This window comes from Haliotis rubra, unplaced genomic scaffold (genome assembly GCF_003918875.1).
Source record: "Haliotis rubra isolate DU_JTF1 unplaced genomic scaffold, ASM391887v1 Scf6, whole genome shotgun sequence".
Lineage (NCBI taxonomy): Eukaryota > Metazoa > Mollusca > Gastropoda > Lepetellida > Haliotidae > Haliotis > Haliotis rubra.
The window spans coordinates 2098340-2116715 of record NW_025767301.1 but is presented as its reverse complement, the minus strand read 5'-3'; the positions used below and the strand labels follow the sequence as shown (position 1 = coordinate 2116715).

The 18376-nt window shown below is 40.2% G+C and overlaps 1 protein-coding gene across 1 annotated transcript in view; it reads right to left on the bottom strand.

Moving 5' to 3' along the window:
• The window catches only part of LOC124255260 (pleckstrin homology domain-containing family H member 1-like), a 211795-nt gene that overhangs the window by 30548 nt on the left and 162871 nt on the right, over positions 1-18376 (bottom strand). The window contains 7 exon segments of the mRNA XM_046689120.1: positions 366-448; positions 877-943; positions 2725-2980; positions 2983-3487; positions 3489-3522; positions 5051-5185; positions 7033-7116. Coding sequence (XP_046545076.1) covers positions 366-448; positions 877-943; positions 2725-2980; positions 2983-3487; positions 3489-3522; positions 5051-5185; positions 7033-7116 — 1164 coding nt within the window.

Below are 18376 nucleotides of genomic sequence, written 5' to 3'. Positions count from 1 at the left end.
TTACGCCCATGAGCATAAGATCATATTCCATGCCAAGAGATTGGATAAACTGAGATGGTGTCATCAGGGCAGTCACACTAGTTTACCGTGTTTTACTGCACAAATGTACATGAATAAAATTTATAATAAAGAAATGATTACACTCGCAAGTGTGCCACATGACTTATACGAAACTCATGCACAATTCTGCATGAGTTTCTAAAACAAAATTTCACACAAAAATACAAAATTTCACACTTGTTTCATATAAGTCGTATGACACTTGTTCGTGTAATAATCTCTATATATTGTCATTCTGCTTGTCTTTAACTACAGCTAACATAACATATGCCTGGATTTGAACTCTAGGGCCGTGTCATACTTACACCTTTGAGTGTTGCATACACTGGCACGGTGAAGTCCCTGTACAAGTTGTTGGCTGCGTGGTTCTCCATTATTGGGGAAGGTTCTGGAGATGAGAACATGGACTGATTGATGCTCTACAGACACCTTGTTGTCACAGATCAGTGTCAGTGGACTAGACTTACAATGCCATAGCACTAAAGCTTCCTTATAGAATGAGTCCTTCACAAACTGTGGCAGACAGTATGAGCACTAATCAGTGGAGACATGGTGACATCTCTACCATAGCTGACTATCTACAACAGAGGCCACCAAACTAGGAACTATCCACTCACGGCAGCCATTTTGGATATATGACAGCCATAAAGTTGAGCAATTCCCCATAATCATATTAAACTATTCAGCCCCAAGCATCCCACTGGGTACACTAAAATATGTTTTACAAGAAAACCTTCATTTTTCATCATTTCCACTTAAAACAAAAGCCTGACTAGTTGCACCATATACACTATATTATGATAGCGTCATACTGACCTTTAACCTCTGACACTTTCCTCCATCCTTTGGTCCGCTTGTTGGCTACTGCATAGATTCTTTTCTCCTATTAAACAGCAGATACAACCATGTTTAGTACTGTAGGAAGGCCATTGGTACATAAACACAAATGGTGACAAAAAGTGAAAAAGTTTGATATAAAAATATATACACTGTGTCGTCTAATGATCACATGACTAACAGTGTGATTAAGACCAAGTCCATGTATGCTTTCATGGCACAAAATCAAGAAATGATTATGATTAGAATTGATTTAGGAATTGTTTTTCTGTAAAACATGTTCATTTCAGAGACTATATGTTAGTCTAGGTACTGCACTAGAAGTAGTATAAGAGTGAACTTGAGCCCATAGCATTGCCACACTATGTTATCTCCCCTGATGTGTCAAGGGAGGAAACTCTGTCTACCTTAAACTTACATGCAGGTTAATACTGAGACAGTGGTCAAAATAGCTATTAACCAACAGATAGATATTCATGGCCAGGTTAGGTTCCCAGTACCGTTCTGGTACTGAATATTGAATATTGAATTTAGCTGTTGGCTCCTAATTTCTGATGGTTTTGATGACACAACTGCATTCACAGAAAGATTGTGAAAAAAGGAGGGAAAATACATAATAAATGGACCATTTGTCCTGTCTTGTCTGATAACATTAACCTGATCAAACAACCTGACAAAACTGACATGTTTATCAGGGGGGCCGTAAATATGTTCTGCAAATAAAAACAGCTCTAGTAGGTTTTACAGTGCCATGAGAGTAACAAAAGTCACCTAACATACTCAAAATCTCTTCTTCACAACTACAAATTATAGAAAGTAGGGTTAAAGTGACAGAAGAGTTATGAGGAGGTTAAAAATGACACAATTAAATTTTGGATGTTGTGGAGTTATATCTCAATTATTTAAACTGCTACTTTACTGTTGTCAATGTACCACAGCTTATGGCATGGAGCTATGCTCACTGTATTTACTGGCCGACAAAGTAGAGGTGGGGATTTTCTTATGGATGTCAGCTTCTGTAATGTGAGAACATGACGTTTCAGAGTATATCCTACTCCCGCATTGAGAAACTCTATACTACGAAACATCATGTTCCTCATATTACAGAACTTGACGTCCATAAGCTTACAATAAAACATCTGATTAATTACTTGTTTTATCTAGGACTTGTTGAAGATCTCAATACAAGGACTATTTCAAGGATTCTTGCCAACATACATTTCGGGTATAGCCATGGTGGTGCAAACCACACAGGGATCTCCCCACCTCACACGCCCTTTTAGAGCACATGATTGTTTAGAAAAGTGAGTGAGTGAGTGGGTGGAGTGGGGTGAGGGTGGGTGAGTGAGTGAGTGAGTGTGAGTGAGTGAGTGAGTGAGTGAGTGGGTGGGTGGGTGGTGAGTGAGTGAGTGTGAGTTGAGTGAGTCGCGTCGTGAGTGATTGAGTGAGTGAGTGAGTGAGTGAGTAGCATAATTTTATGCCACTTTTAGCAGGTAAATCAGGTAAATCACCTGATTTCAGGTAAATCACTGGGGGAAAGGGGGATGGAAGAGGGGGAAAATACACCAGAAACAGGCTTCACACATTGTACCAGTAAGGGTGACGGAAACCTGGTCTGCAGCATATTGAGCGAGCCCTTACACGACTAGATAACCACATAATTATATTTTCAACAAATACAACCTATTTGTAAGGTAAAGTGAATTATTTCCATTATTTCTGAAACAAGTTAAGGCATCCCCCTTTTCCAATACGCTGCACTCCCCTTCCCCTGCCTCAAGCCACACCTTTCTTGGTAATACAGTCAGTACAGCCAACAGAACTCACTGAGGTAACTGGTTTGGTCTGAGGTCCCGAGGTCTGTTCTGTTTGTTTAGGCACATTGTTGGTTATAGTCACTGATCTCCTTCCTGCTGCCCCTATGTCTGTTGGCTCCGAGTTGGCAAAATGGTGGACCTGAATATCCACTCCCGTGATCAGCTCCCTGTGTGAATAAACTCCCGCGCTGTGTTGTCCGCATGAATCAACACTCCTGGTAACTTCTCTTTTCTCACTCTGGGCAGAGTCGCTATTGCTGAAATGTTCGAAGCATCAAAGTTGACACTGAAGAAGTTTGTTGGTGTGCTTGGAGGTGCATCAGGAAGAAAAGGAGTGAGGGGTGTCATGGGAGTTTTGGGCGTGAGACTAATCGGAGTGATTTCTTCGGCAATGATGAGATCTTGCTCATCAACCTCATGTCCGTTAAACTCTTTCTGAATCTGGGATATAGACACTCGAGCTCGCTCCAACATTTCCTCACTTCCATTGCAAGAACTGACAAGAGAATCCAGTAAATGGGCACTCTGGAGAATTTTCCGCTCAATTTTGATTTGAGGTGGATTTAAACGTTTTGGTTCGTAGATACTTTCGTGGTTTGCATCCACCTCCTGGTACAGCTGCTCATGGTCCATATCTCCCATAGACTCCTCACTCTCTCCTTCAGAAATGTGTTCCTCCGCGTCCTCCAAACTACTTTGTTTGCTGGACATCTCTCGATGCATGGCTTCCAGCACTGAGCTGCGAGGTCGTTGTGGAATTTCAGGCTGGCTCTGACCCTCTGGATGTAGATCTGGAGATGGATCCCTCCTAGAACAGACAGACAAGATGTTAACTTTACAAGCCCTGTTTCACAAAGAACTATAGGGATAATTCCATACATTAGAATATATAAGTAATGATCATCGTAGAGCTAAGATCATTTCATTCAAGTTTGCCAAAATGACAAAACCTTGGTTCAAGACAATATCCCTGCTACTGTAGGGCAATAGTCCCTAAGTTAGCTCTATTAAATGTTTGATTTACTCCATCAACAGGCCATATCTAAGCTGTTTTGCATAGCCCCGTAGCATCAATAGATAAGACATCAGGTAAAAAGGTCACTAGACAGTAACATAGCAATACTAAGTCAGTAGACTATATCTTAGTGAGTGAGTTTAGTTTTATGCCACACTCACAATATTCCAGCTATATGGCAGCGGTCTGTAAATAATCGAGTCTGGACCAGACAATCCAGTGATCAACAGCATGAGCATCGATCTGCTCAAACTATACCTTAGCAATGCTATATGTTAACTATACCAGGTCAGAAGACTATATCTAAACTACACTAAGTCAGTACATTAAACTTTGCTGTACTAAGGCAGCAGAAAATACCTCTTCTATACTATGTCAATGGAATACACCTAAGCCATACTAAGACAGTAGACTATCTAAGTTGTACTCAGACCATGTCTTGGCTAGATTAAGTCGGTATAATCTACCTGTATGTAAGCTACACAAAGTTCCCTCATGATATAATACTTCACAACAAAAATGCACCATATCTTAGCTTGACTTTGAAGACCAAATCTCACTTTTAGTAAATATACCAAATCTTAGCTTTACAAATTAAACCTTATCTTAGCTTTATTAATTGGACCATATCTTAACTTTACTAATTGGACCCTATCTTAGCTTTACTAATGATATTATATCTTAGCTTTACCAATGATATCTTATCCTGTTTTTACTGGTTAGACCATATCTTCGCTTTACTAATTAGACCAACTGTTAGCTTTACTGGTTATACCATATCTTCGCTTTACTAATTAGACCAACTGTTAGCTTTAGTAGTTAGACCATATCCAAGCTTTACTAATTAGACCAACTGTTAGCTTTACTAGTTAGACCATATCCAAGCTTTACTAATTAGACCAACTGTTAGCCTTACTAATTAGACCAACTGTGAGCTTGACTGGTTAGACCATACTAGCTTTACTAATTACACCAACTGTTAGCTTTACTGGTTAGACCATATCTTCGCTTTACTAATTAGACCAACTGTGAGCTTTACTGGTTAGACCATACTAGCTTTACTAATTACACCAACTGTTAGCTTTACTGGTTAGACCATATCTTCGCTTTACTAATTAGACCAACTGTGAGCTTTACTGGTTAGACCAACTGTTAGCTTTACTAGTTAGACCTTTTCCTTGCTTTACTAATTAGATCTTAACTTAGATTTACGAAGTCAACAGACCATATTATGCTGTATATGTGTCAGTTCAACTAACACATTACAAGATACAATTGCAGCTACCTTGTTCTACCAGAGCCTCACTACACACACACCGACCTGCATTTCAAGGCTGAGTCTGTATATCTCCTTGACGGCCTGGGCAGGGAGAGACTGGAGGCGATCACGTAGCAGCTCCACCTGTTGCTGTAGCATATCGTTCTCACGCTGGATCTCAAGGTTCTGTTCTTCCAGCTGCAGGGTACACAACACACATTAGGTACACACTATACAGTACACACACCATACTCTAAACACACACCCTAAACACACACCCCAAACACACCATACCACACACATAAATACACACCACAGTACACACTAGACATACACCACACAGTATACATACACACCACACACATCACAGTACACACTAGACATACACCACACAGTAGACACACACCACACCACACACATAAACACACATCACAGTACACACTAGACACACCACACAGTACACATACTACACATTAGACACTCACCACACTACACATAAACACACACCTCAGTACACACTAGACATACACCACACGGTAGACATACTACACACTAGACACTCACCACACCACACACATAAACACACACCACAGTACACACTAGACATACATCACACACAACATTCAGTAGACACACATAGACACATATCATACAATTGACACACACACACACAATAGACACATGTAAAAAGCTCAGTGTCCAAAACTTGCATAAATGTGCTACAAGTATTTGAACAGTATGCACATCGGTTCTCACTTGTATAAATGTCAAAATGTTTGTAATCTTTTGCCAAATGGCTGCAAAAATTAATCACACATAACTATGCACTGTACAAACCTGAATGTGATTCATCGAGTTTCAGAATAGTTTAAAACCAACATATCAAATTCCTTTCACAATGGTTTTAAAATTATGCGCCTCCAGTAGGAAAATAATGACCTGTCTTACACCTCATCCCTTTGATCACAAGATAATGTGAGGGCTTAAATTTTCTTAATTTCTATGGTTCTATTGAAACAATTTCTACATCGGACATGTAACTGACAGGCAGTCGTTTGGTGTTGAGCATGCATCTTTATCAAAGAACAGGACTCGGAGACATCTTCAAGATTAAATCTTCCTGCAGTATAAAATGAGACTGAAACCTAGAGAGATTTATCTTTGAAAAATTACTTCAACCTAAATATTGGAATAAACACCTCTTGGGTATTTCTAAATGAAATATACATGTTATCATACGTCACCACAATACATGCTGTAAATAAGGTATTTGAAATCGTTGTCCCTCTGGATGAAATATACATGCTATTGTTCTCATATCATTGTATGTGTTCTGAAGCCACAGCCTCAGGTTAGCTTTCCTCAGTCGCAATATACAAGTCATGGATCTTGTTTCTCAATAAGCCTATTATGATATCCTGCAGTTTGGACTTCTATTCCTTGAGCTGAAATATGCATGTTATAAATCTTATATCTCATGTCTGTGCACTGTTATACAATCATTACCAAGGGGAGGCCTCTTAGCAACGTGGCACCAACATTCAACAGAGAATGTATCATTACATAATACTCAAAAGAAGTTAAGGACAACTAGATTTCTTTATGACATGCCAAATTAACTACCTGTATAGTACTATGAATTAATCAGGTCCTTAACTTCTTTTGAGCAGATAAGTGAGTGAGTATGGTTTTACGCCGCTTTTAGCAATATTCCAGCAATATCACGGCGGGATGACACCAGAAATGGGCTTCACACACTGAACCCATGTGGGGAATCGAACCCATGTTTTTGGCGTGACAAGCGAACTCTTTAACAACAAGGCTACCCCACCGCCCCTTTGAGCAGATAATGTTCTGGTAGTTTGCCAACCTGTGTGAAAGAAAACTGTTATCCACATGACTTATTAGGGTGAAGTGGACTTTTTATGAAAATCTAAAAGATTATTATTGCATGATGACAAAATGGAGCATTATGGTGATGATAATGGCAGAGGTACGTCATTCGCAAAAAATAAGAAGTTTGTCAAACAGTTTGAGTGTCTCACCTCATGCAGTTTGTTTGTGACCCACTCTTTGATCTTGAGAGCTTTGGCTTCTACGATTCTGGCGTCATGATGTCTCAGCTGGGTCTGGCATTGAAAAAAGAGGAAATGAAATTCAATATTTTACTCTGAGTGTGCTGACAACTCATCACTTTATTAAAACGAAAAACAAATCTTGAGAGATATTAAAATATTGAACTTGCTCAATTTAAATACCTACAATTTGCTTGAAATGACTTTCTACATGTTATTCAATACGTCAACACAAAAAGTCAACTTTGAATGCAACATTGTGATTAATAGCCTCTGCAACAAAACATTGAATATTCTTTATTCCATTATAACGGAAACTGGAAACTGAAATATGAAACATAATTGAAAAAATAACATGCTTGTCAAGACCCTATGTACAAAACTGACTGACTGATTGCAATCAAAATACAACATTTCCGTGCATTACGTTCCTAATGACTATTTGTCAACGCAACTCTTTAGACGTTAAAACACAGGCTCAGAGGCATCGAGCCCTAGCCTCAAAGCTTTCCAACTAGAGAAAGTCACTTTTTCCTCCACTGATAAAAATAAGTCTGTTAAATTTTCAATCGATTCTTACACTTTCAAACATGGAACACTGGTGTTGTAAATGAACTGCTGCTGAAGTTCAGCGCCATGGCTAAAAACTCATCTAATAGATTAAGTAGTTACACCATCTTCAAGAGAAACGTGAAAGGCAAACGTGTCACAAACAGCGTTTGAACAAACACTGATCAAAGATGCTGTCGTGCTTGAGTAATAATCATTCACCACATCCCACTCCTGACCGACTTCGTCATTATATCTGATCACAACTCCATCAAAATAAGTATTTTCACATCACAAATAATTCATCAACTTCATTTCCATCTTGGGCGTTTAACATCAAATATGTGGAAAATTGTATTCCTTTTAAATGTGAATTTAAAGGAATGCAAATCCTTTTTAATGTTGCAGGTCATTTTTTTTCCTCATCTTGCAGTTTCATTTGTTTAAAGTCAAATCGGCCAAAAGCAAAATATTAGAATTTATTGCGTTTGTATTGATCAAAGTGGCGAAGTGTTTAGCGGAACACTCCACGTTACCATCAAAGACATTTTTATTCAACACACAAATATTTTAATGGAGCGTCATTATGATACAAAACTGTTTAAACATCAAAACATTCTTTTTCACCATTACGTTTTCTTTCTGAAAGCACTTTCACGTCACATCAAATCCATCATATTTATTTCAAACGAAACAAATATTACCAATTTCTCGCCAAAATATCCATGACTACATAATGTGCACCTACCGCCATTCAGGCATCTATTTGTCAATAAAGTAAGACAGATTCATCTTCCAAAGCTTACTACCGTCAAAGCAAACAAGTACCTCCTCATATGTTATTTAGCAAAACCGCTTTCCCTACAACAACAAATAATCCTAACTTGTGTATTTGTCTTATCATATAATAGAAAAGTAATTTCCTCCAAATCCCAGGAATGATCAGCCTACAGCACCACATACATAGCAGCAACGCTGTCTGCAGGTGATCACGCTCATCAGCATCATATAAACATGCACGGAGAAACAACATGCCGATAATCTATGTTTTTTCTTCCCGCTGGATGTTGTTTTTGAGCCGTCTTCCGCTAATTCCCTTCTCTCCATGCATGGCCCACTTGCCTCATTCCGTGTAATTTGTAAATGTTTATTTGGAACATTCCAATCTGGATGGCTGCTCCCACACCCCGACACTTGGGGGAACCGAGTGTATTCTGTACCTTCTGGGCTAGAGAGTTCTTTAACTGATGTTTTCTAAACAGTCTCAGTGGTAGTGAGTCCTTGAGGAAGTCTCTAGGTAACAGTCGGACCTGGAAACCGTTGCTGATGTTAGGAGGGGACTAACTAAATGAATCCGATGGTGAGACTCCGTGACTGGGTTGACAGTATGTATTGCTGCTGACAACATCAATCACTGGATTGTCTGGTCCAACCTTCATTATCGTCAAGCCACTGTCGTGTAGCTGGAATACTGCTGAGTGAGGATTTTAACAACAGTAAACATGTGTAGGGACTACAACTATGCCCAAACCTTTCCGGCCCTATTCTCCTTACTTATAGCTAGGCAAACTTTGTTTGTTTGATGTATAACACTAGACTCTAGCTATGTTCCATTATGTCGGTTGATGATCAAATCTGAACCAGAAAATCCAGTGATTGACGTCATGAACACAACTGGGATATGATGATATGTAATTACCCAATCATGCATGCATGGTCACTCATTTACTCACTCACTCACTTACCAGTACACTAATTCTTTGGAATGCATATTTCACTGGATAACATGCTAAGAGAGTTTTACCAGACACCAGGCTTAATAACACACTCACTTATACCAATTCTTAGAAAAGGAGAGTTTCACCAGAGTGAATGAGTATAGTTTTACGCCGCTTTTAGCAATATTCCAGCAATATCATGGCAGGGGACACCACAATGGGCTTCACACATTGACTGACTGACTGAGTTTGGTTTTATGCTGCTTTTAGCAATATTCCAGCAACATCACGGCGGGGGACACCAGAAATGGGCTTCACACATTTTGCCCATGTGGGGATTCGAACCCGGGTCTTCGGCGTGATTCACACATTGAACCAGTGTGGGGAATAAAACCTGGGTCCTCGGCGTGACGAGCTAACACTTTAACCACTAGACTACCCCAACACCCCACCAGCCACCAGACTGACTGATACCAATACAATTAGTATACCAATGGACAACAATTTCTGGGGTGTTTACCACTTGTAAAATATTCCAGTCAACAGAGGATGCATATAACATGCATCACAAGTCCGATGGGACCAACACAAACTATGGCTACATGAATCATTCAAACTAATTCAGTTGTAGCATGCATTTCAAATTACAATGGTCAGAAACACCAGTTCAGCGTGACCTGCATGAGTTGAAACAGTACCTGTATAATCACGAACTTTCATTTCCACGTAACAATTTAACAACGTGCATCAGTTTCAGATCACATGCAGTAGTTTGATGTCATTAAGATTCCTTAGAGGTCAACTGACATATGTCATGTCACCAACCTGTGATGTCAAGGTCACAGTGATTACCATCTAACCCATAATTTATATGGGATGCGCCCCGAAAGTATTGAATCAGTTTATAAGCAAATAATAACTACATACTTACTAAAGTTCATCATAACTTCTTTGGGTGGCATTTTTAGGTGATGGTGGTGGAATTGGGTTTAACGTCGTGCTTGAGAATATTTCACTCATATGACGACGTGCATGCGTGTGTATGTGTATGTGCGGCTGCTTGCACTAGCCCAGACTTAAGCTGGTTTTATAGTGCTAGCCCACTGAGATACCATGCCGCAGTGAAGCATGAATACCCCACTCAGACACATTATACTGACTCCAAGCCGACCAGTCCTTGCTGTACCCATTAATTCCGAGCACCAGGCAGGGACCAACAAGTACCATATTTTAACGTCTTTTGGTATGACACGATCGGGGATCGAACCCGCGACCTTCCGCTCTCCGGGCCAAGGCTCTAACCACTACACCACGGAGGCGGTCACGATGCTCTAACCACTACACCACGGAGGCGGTCACGATGCTCTAACCACTACACCACGGAGGCGGTCGGTATTTTTAGGAGTTGGGACATACAATATTAAATGTTTTTCATGGATAACAACTTTTTTTATTTCATGAGCGTGACGCTTTGATAGAGATACAAGAACACAAAAGAATCTGTATCAAAACATTGCACTCATGAAATAAAAGCTGTTATCCATAAAGTTTGTTAAAAAAATTCAAAACCCTACAAAATGGGGAATGGGGATCCTGACTGGGGTGATAGGGTAACATGGTTGGTTTGATTATAGTATATTTTTGATACCTTATGTTGTAACTATTTTACCATGTTTACCAATACTCCTTTCCTCTAATACTCAGGGTTGGGTTAGGGTTAATGTTAGGGTTAGAGTTAGGGTTAGGGTTAGCCAGCAACATGATGGTATGATTATAGTATATGTTTGATACCTTATGTTGTAACTATTTTACCATGTTTACCAATACTCCTTGCCTTACTCCTCTAATACTCAGGGTTGGGTTAGGGTTAGGATTAGGGTTAGGGTTAGCCTTTCTTTCTTTTCCTTACTGGGTAGCAAACATATCCTATAGTGGCTCCTAATGGTTTAGTGTTTGCTTATCAAGCTGGAGGCCCAGGTTCCATTCCACATGGATACAATGTGTGAAGCCCATTTCTGCCTCATAGTGCTAGAGCATTGCTAAAAGTTGTAAAAAAACCAACTCACTCACTCACACATTAAATGCACCAGCATACCCGGGGGGTTATTCTAACAAGCTAAAAGCTAACAAACATGAGAACACTCAAGTACCATAACATTCAACTTTGTCCCAAAGGAAATTTACAAGCTCTATTAGCAGATACTTGCAGTCGGAAGAGATACTAGCTTCCTAAAAACTTTTTAATAGTATTTTGATGTGTTCTGCAGCATGTACTGGGACTACTTCCCTACAACACATCTATCTCCTGTATGGATCTATCTCAGATAAAGTCGACATATCTTTCTTTATGCATTAGATGACTATAATGGGTGAAGATGAAGGTGGTTTATGATTACATTTCTTGTGTATGTGAGTAAGTGAGTGAGTATGGTTTTACACTGGTTTTAGCAATATTCCAGCAATATCACACTGGGGGACACCAGAAATGGGCTTCACACATTGTACCCATGTGGGGAATCGAACCCTGATGAGGGAACACTTTAACCACTTGGCTACCCCACAGCCCTTCTGTGTATGTATTCAAGCTGCTATACTGATAAGCTGAAATTTGATAATTGTGATATGACATTAATTTTTATACCAAGTCTGTAAATGGAATATTTATTTTTCAGGCTATTTTGTCTTTTAATATGTAACAGTACAGAAGCTAGAAAATCTCTACATTTTCAGACAAAAACTAATGAAATCCACACTTGCCAAAGTATTGTTGACACGCATGGGAATTTTTAATATGTTAGTTTCAGGGTCTGTATGACAGGCTTATCGATTCTGTACACATGAACACACTGAACATCATAGATATGATATATTTTCCAGCATGTCAAACTTATAGCTGACACTGATTTGTCAACAATTAAATGCTCACGCCACGATTGAACACACACTTGAGAAATTGTATGTTACTATGATTTTTGTAAGGTTATAAATTTGGGTCAATTTCAGAAATTGATATTGATTATGTAAAGACAGATATGGCCCTGGCTGTCAGGAGTCAGTTGGTATCTCATGACCAAAGTGATCGTACCTGGTCCACGCTGGCTAGAAATAGACTCAATCAAACAAATCAATACCAACGACTGATTAGCAATCAGAATGAAATGGAAACAGTCAGATCAGGTCAAGCAATACCTCATCAGAGGAATAGAAATTATGACGATTATGTCAATAGCACTATTGACAAGCTATAGACACCATCACACCCATGGCTGACGGAGCATATGTCAATATACAGCATAGCCCCCAGGGCAGTCTTCCCTTAATACAGCAGTACAATTAGCTGTTAACAGAAAATATCTGAAATAACAACCAATAAATTGCCTATGGCTGTCCTCGAATAAATGCATGTTCCCTAATAATTCCTTATCTCAGTCCTGTAGACTTTTCGTTGTTACCCCGACCATGACCCTTGACCTTTTCACCTTCACACGTATTATCTTGTCGATCTGTTATGTGTCTGTGTTGACCGTTCTACTCATCAGTGTAAGCAATTGTGCTTTGGGTTCAATTCCATTAAAGCATTTTAACACTTTAACTGCCATAATTGAACTCCAACATCCATTTTAGTATTGATGCTTAGATTGATGTGCAGTGGAAGGTGTCATGAGCACAAGAATCAACTTGTCCTCTGGGTATTCACCTCACCTTCTCCAGGCCATCATACAATCTTAATGCAAGTCTGTACATACTGTGAAACCACGGCAATAGGTCTACATTTGTTTACTGTGCGTGTACTTTGGGGAAGACTACAGGCACTATAAGCCTATGTCTAGCTGTGAAACACAGCAGTGAGTGAGTGAGTGAGTGAGTGAGTGAGTTTAGTTTTACGCCACTTTCAGCAATATTCCAGCAAGTTCACGGCAGGGGACACCAGAAATTGGCTTCACACACTGTGTGCATGTGGGGATTCGAACCCGGGTCTTCTGAGTGACAAGCGAACTGAGACACAGCAAAGTGCATATGGTAGTCAGGCTTGATGGCATGTTGATTGCACTTCCCTCTTGGGAAGACTGATGCTCACTCAGGATGTCAGTCACTGAATTGTCTGGTCCAAACATGATTACTGTATCAGGGAGTTTTTCGTAGCTAGAATTAGAGGGGATTGAAGGAGGGATTGACTTATACATTGCTTTTTGACTGTTGATGTCAACTTCCTAAATTTAAACTTAGATAATTTACAATTAAATGACAGGAAATAGATTCTCTTTGCCTAACTTACTTCAGGACTTAAAACAAATATTTTACTGTCACCAGTTTGGTGTAGCATCATGCCAACACACAAAATAGCATTGGTTTTGAAGGTTTATACAAGTCGACCACTGTATTTACAACCCACTGTCATATTGCTAGAATATTGCTGAGTGAAAAGTTTAACAACACACAGAACCATACAAACAGCAAAATCCATATGCACCTTCTGGAAATCAGTGAACAAAAGTTGTTAAAAACTGCTGACAACCACATTCAGCTGTTCCAAAATAGTCTAAACGACTAAGTCCACAGTATTGAATCTGGACAAGGCAAACCAGATGCTGAAAGGCTGATCATCATCTACATCACTGGGTACTTGACATGAAGTCAGCCATGTCACAGACCCAGGGTTCTGTTCTCCACAAAGTGACTGAAGCTCTCGGACAGTGATAAGTCTACATAAAGAATTGGAATTACAATCACCCTAGTACTCCGATCACTTTGTTGACTTGGACCCTGAGCCTAACATCTCCATTGTATTGAGCTCTGACAGACATGAGGCACTTGGGCCCCGTCCTGGAATCCCGATGGAGTTCATGATACCAGAAAGTGTATGCATTACATGCAGCAGCAGAAACACACCCATTAAGTGTTTTCTCTTTCTATATCCCAAGGGTGTACTTAAACCAAAGTTTGGCAGATTTTACTCATGAAAAGGTCACAGTGACCTGCCAGTGTTATGACAAGTTCTGCTCAGTACTTCCAGTTTATAGCTTGTTGGGAAACCGACACCCAGCTATGGTCTCCAGTGCTGCACATATCTCATACTAAGTGATCATCAAATTACACTTTACCAGGATAAGGTCAAAATGGTATTTTTATTATTGCTGACATGAAAATCTGTAATGAGTGAATGAGTGAGTGTGTGTTCTTTAATCTCACACACAGGAGTATCATGGCAGCTGGTAGGTGGACCAGAAAAGGACAGTAGCTGATGTTGTGTACAAGGTAAGGTGAAATGGATTTTAACATTGCCTTTAAAATATATGAGAGAGAGAGACAGAGAGAGAGAGAGAGAGAGAGAGGTTAAGTCAGTAAGATACACCAAAAAAGTGGTATGCTCATGGTATAACTACAGAGTTTTATTGTTGCTGTCACTAAACAACATATCATGTGACTAACCTACTTGGGACCCATGCAACCGTATACCCAAGTTTCCCATCTCAGCCTAACCAACATGGCTCAGGTTGCACTGCCCAGCTGAAGTATATACTTTAGCATCATGTCAAGGTGAAGGCTGATTATCTTTGTTCCAACTAATTTACTTACTTGACTTAATTCATTCTTACATAAACATCAAGTGCAGACTCTAATTGTTTCTTTGAAACTATCTTTCCTCCGACTTTCTCTATCACCCATCCCCAGAACCAATCAAGTTTATCTTTGATAATGCTGCTCTGTTTACACAATGTCAGGGCACCAGTAAGAATGCAAGGCTAACATTTTCTAAAGCACTAATCATTCTGTCGGAGGTAATTCCACCTCGGACAGATTCCACAACATATGCTTGGAATGTAGCCTGAAAAAACCTGAATTCTTTGTTGAAGGAATTTAACTTGTAAAGCGGGATGAAGATCAAAGAGAAAACCTGTGCTTGCTTATCTGCCCTTGGTAAAGGGCTCATTACTTGTTGTTAACAATTTTTAGGTCATGTCAGCTCAGTGGGTTGTCAATTTCCAATGGCCATGTTGAAATTAAGAACATGAAAAAGTTAATGTTATGAATGAAATTAGTGCCCCTTCCAAGGGTGTTATAGATTTCGTTGTCATTATTGGCGTCTATGAAATTAGCATGTAATCTGTTTCAAGTATCGAGAAACGGGTTGGGGCATGACGAACCCACGTACATTGTTTGAAGATGATAAGTGAGTGACGATCTTAAAGAAAGACTAATAATTAACGAGCTACTTTGTCCACGTCTTAATGAATAGATCAAAGATAAGTCAATGATTATTAAAGCGAGTGAAAATCGTTTAGCAGCTTGGAAACATGTTTAGGAAGCCCTGTCACTTACTGGCACTTGAAGGAGAATCACCCAGGTGAAATAATATCCATTAGTAAGATTGACTAAAGCATAAACTCTGGTCACATAGTCAATCTCTTTCTTTACTTTATAAATTCCCAACAGGATATAAGGGAAACTACAGTTAAGGTGGAATGGCAATAAGTGTATGTAAAATTAACTTCAGGTATAAAGATAAATATTTGGCGAGTCCATCATGCATGACATCTTGATGGACTTTGGTTGATTAACTCACGTTAGTATTGGCCGCCATTCTACCAAAAGAACATCTTTAATGAGTGAGTGAGTGAGTTTGGTTTAACGCCGCCTTTAGCAATATTCCAGCAATATCATGGTGGGGACCACTGGAAAATGGGCTTCAAACATATTTCCCATGTGAGGAAATGAACCTGGGTCTTTGTCGTGACAAGCGAACGCTTTAACCACTAGGCTACCCCACTGCCTCTTGCATCTTTAATGACTGCTGGTCCATGTTGATGGACGTTGGGTACACTGTCCACTGGAGAACATCTTGTACATGCTGCATTGGGGACTTGTCACTGAACCCAGTGACCCTATCCAATATCTGCACGTTTTCTTATTGGAGATAATCTATGATGACCTTGGCACGATGGTACGGTCTGGTATTGTCATCTCACAGTTCAAGTCTTGAGCTGATAATTCTAGCGAATAAAAACAATGACAACTGATAGTGCTGGCAAGTCTATTCACAATAACCAAATCAGCAGTACCCCACACCATGGCAGTACTGCCCCCATTACTATCATGGTCAAGAAGTGTTGCCCTGGCATACCCATTGCCACTACATTGCCATCTGTAATCGAGACAAAATCTTGACTCGTCTGTACACATGGTGTCAATACACTGGTGCAGACTTGATCTTTGGTTTTCTCTTGGCCATCCCAAAGTTTGTTGCCATGGTCTGTTTTGTAAGGATAAGGGTTGTACCCTTCATGGGCAGCTTGCTTTCAGGAAGTCTGCATAGAGCCAGTTTTTTAGGGCAAATGCTGAAATTCACCTTCCTATTATTTTTCAGAATTATCTGTTGATGGAAAATTTGAATCTTTTGCATTATATAATTGCAATGAATATAATGAAACGATCTTGTCTTGGTGTCAGGGACTTTCTTTTGGACTCACTGCAATCCAATGTTACTTGTTCAACAGTTCAACTTGCCAAATGTTTGTTCTTCCTCCCCTTCGTACCTTCAATTCACTGTTTCATGTGCAATACTGTTTCTAGGTATTTTAAGGGTTTGCTTAGCTCCATTGCTATAGTGATAGCCGCTGCAGGCACATACAACAGACTACATCCACAGGAGACACACCCTTTCTACAACAGACACCTACAGGAGACACACAATCTGTCAACTGAAACCTACATCCACAGGAGACACACCCTTTCTACAACAGAGACCTACAGGAGACACACACTCTCTACAACAGAGACCTACAGGAGACACACCCTTTCTACAACAGAGACCTACAGAGACACACCCTTTCTACAACAGAGACCTACAGGAGACACACAATCTGTCAACTGAAACCTACATCCACAGGAGACACAGGAGACACACCCTTTCTACAACAGAGACCTACAGGAGACACACACTCTCTACAACAGAGACCTACAGGAGACACACCCTTTCTACAACAGACACCTACAGGAGACACACAATCTGTCAACTGAAACCTACATCCACAGGAGACACACCCTTTCTACAACAGAGACCTACAGGAGACACACACTCTCTACAACAGAGACCTACAGGAGACACACCCTTTCTACAACAGACACCTACAGGAGACACACAATCTGTCAACTGAAACCTACATCCACTCTCTACAGAGACACAGGAGACACATCCTTTCTACAACAGAGACCTACAGGAGACACACACTGAAACTCTTTCTACAACAGAGACCTACAGGAGACACACACTCTCTACAACAGAGACCTACAGGAGACACACCCTTTCTACAACAGACACCTACAGGAGACACACAATCTGTCAACTGAAACCTACATCCACAGGAGACACACCCTTTCTACAACAGAGACCTACAGGAGACACACTCTCTGCAAACTGAGACCAACATCCATAGGAGACACACCATTTCTGCAACACTGACCTAAATTCACAGGAGACACACACTCTATCAAAAGAGACATATGTCTACAGGAGACAAGTCAGAGACCTACTTAGACCTGAAAACACAACCTCCCTTTCCAACAGCACTGCCTGAGTTTTAACATAGCCACAGTACAACAGAGGACTACAATCATCTAAGATCAGAGACAGTCTCCACTATCCAGTACAAGCTGGAGATTCCTGCAGGCTAACTGTGTGTTCTATTCACAAGGTCTTAAGCTTCTCTCTGTAACCCCAATGATCAGAGAGTTCCACTTTCAATACTGTGTGTGGTGCTCCCCTGTGTTTACAGGTAGTGTTGATCTTAGCTCCTGTAGTCTCAGCCGATACACAAGTTTCCTCACCGCAAGACAGGGGGTAATTAAGAATCTGGCGCCAACAACACAATCAGTGCTGACAAGATGGTAACTAGAACTATCTGTGGAGGTGAGATCGTTACTAGTGTTGGGCCTCTTTGAAGTTAGGTGCAGACAGATACCAGTGACTGCTGGAAGAGGGAATCAGGAGGCTGGACAGCTTGGAATATAAGGGTCTGATAGGACAACGTACATTGGAGTGGAATTCT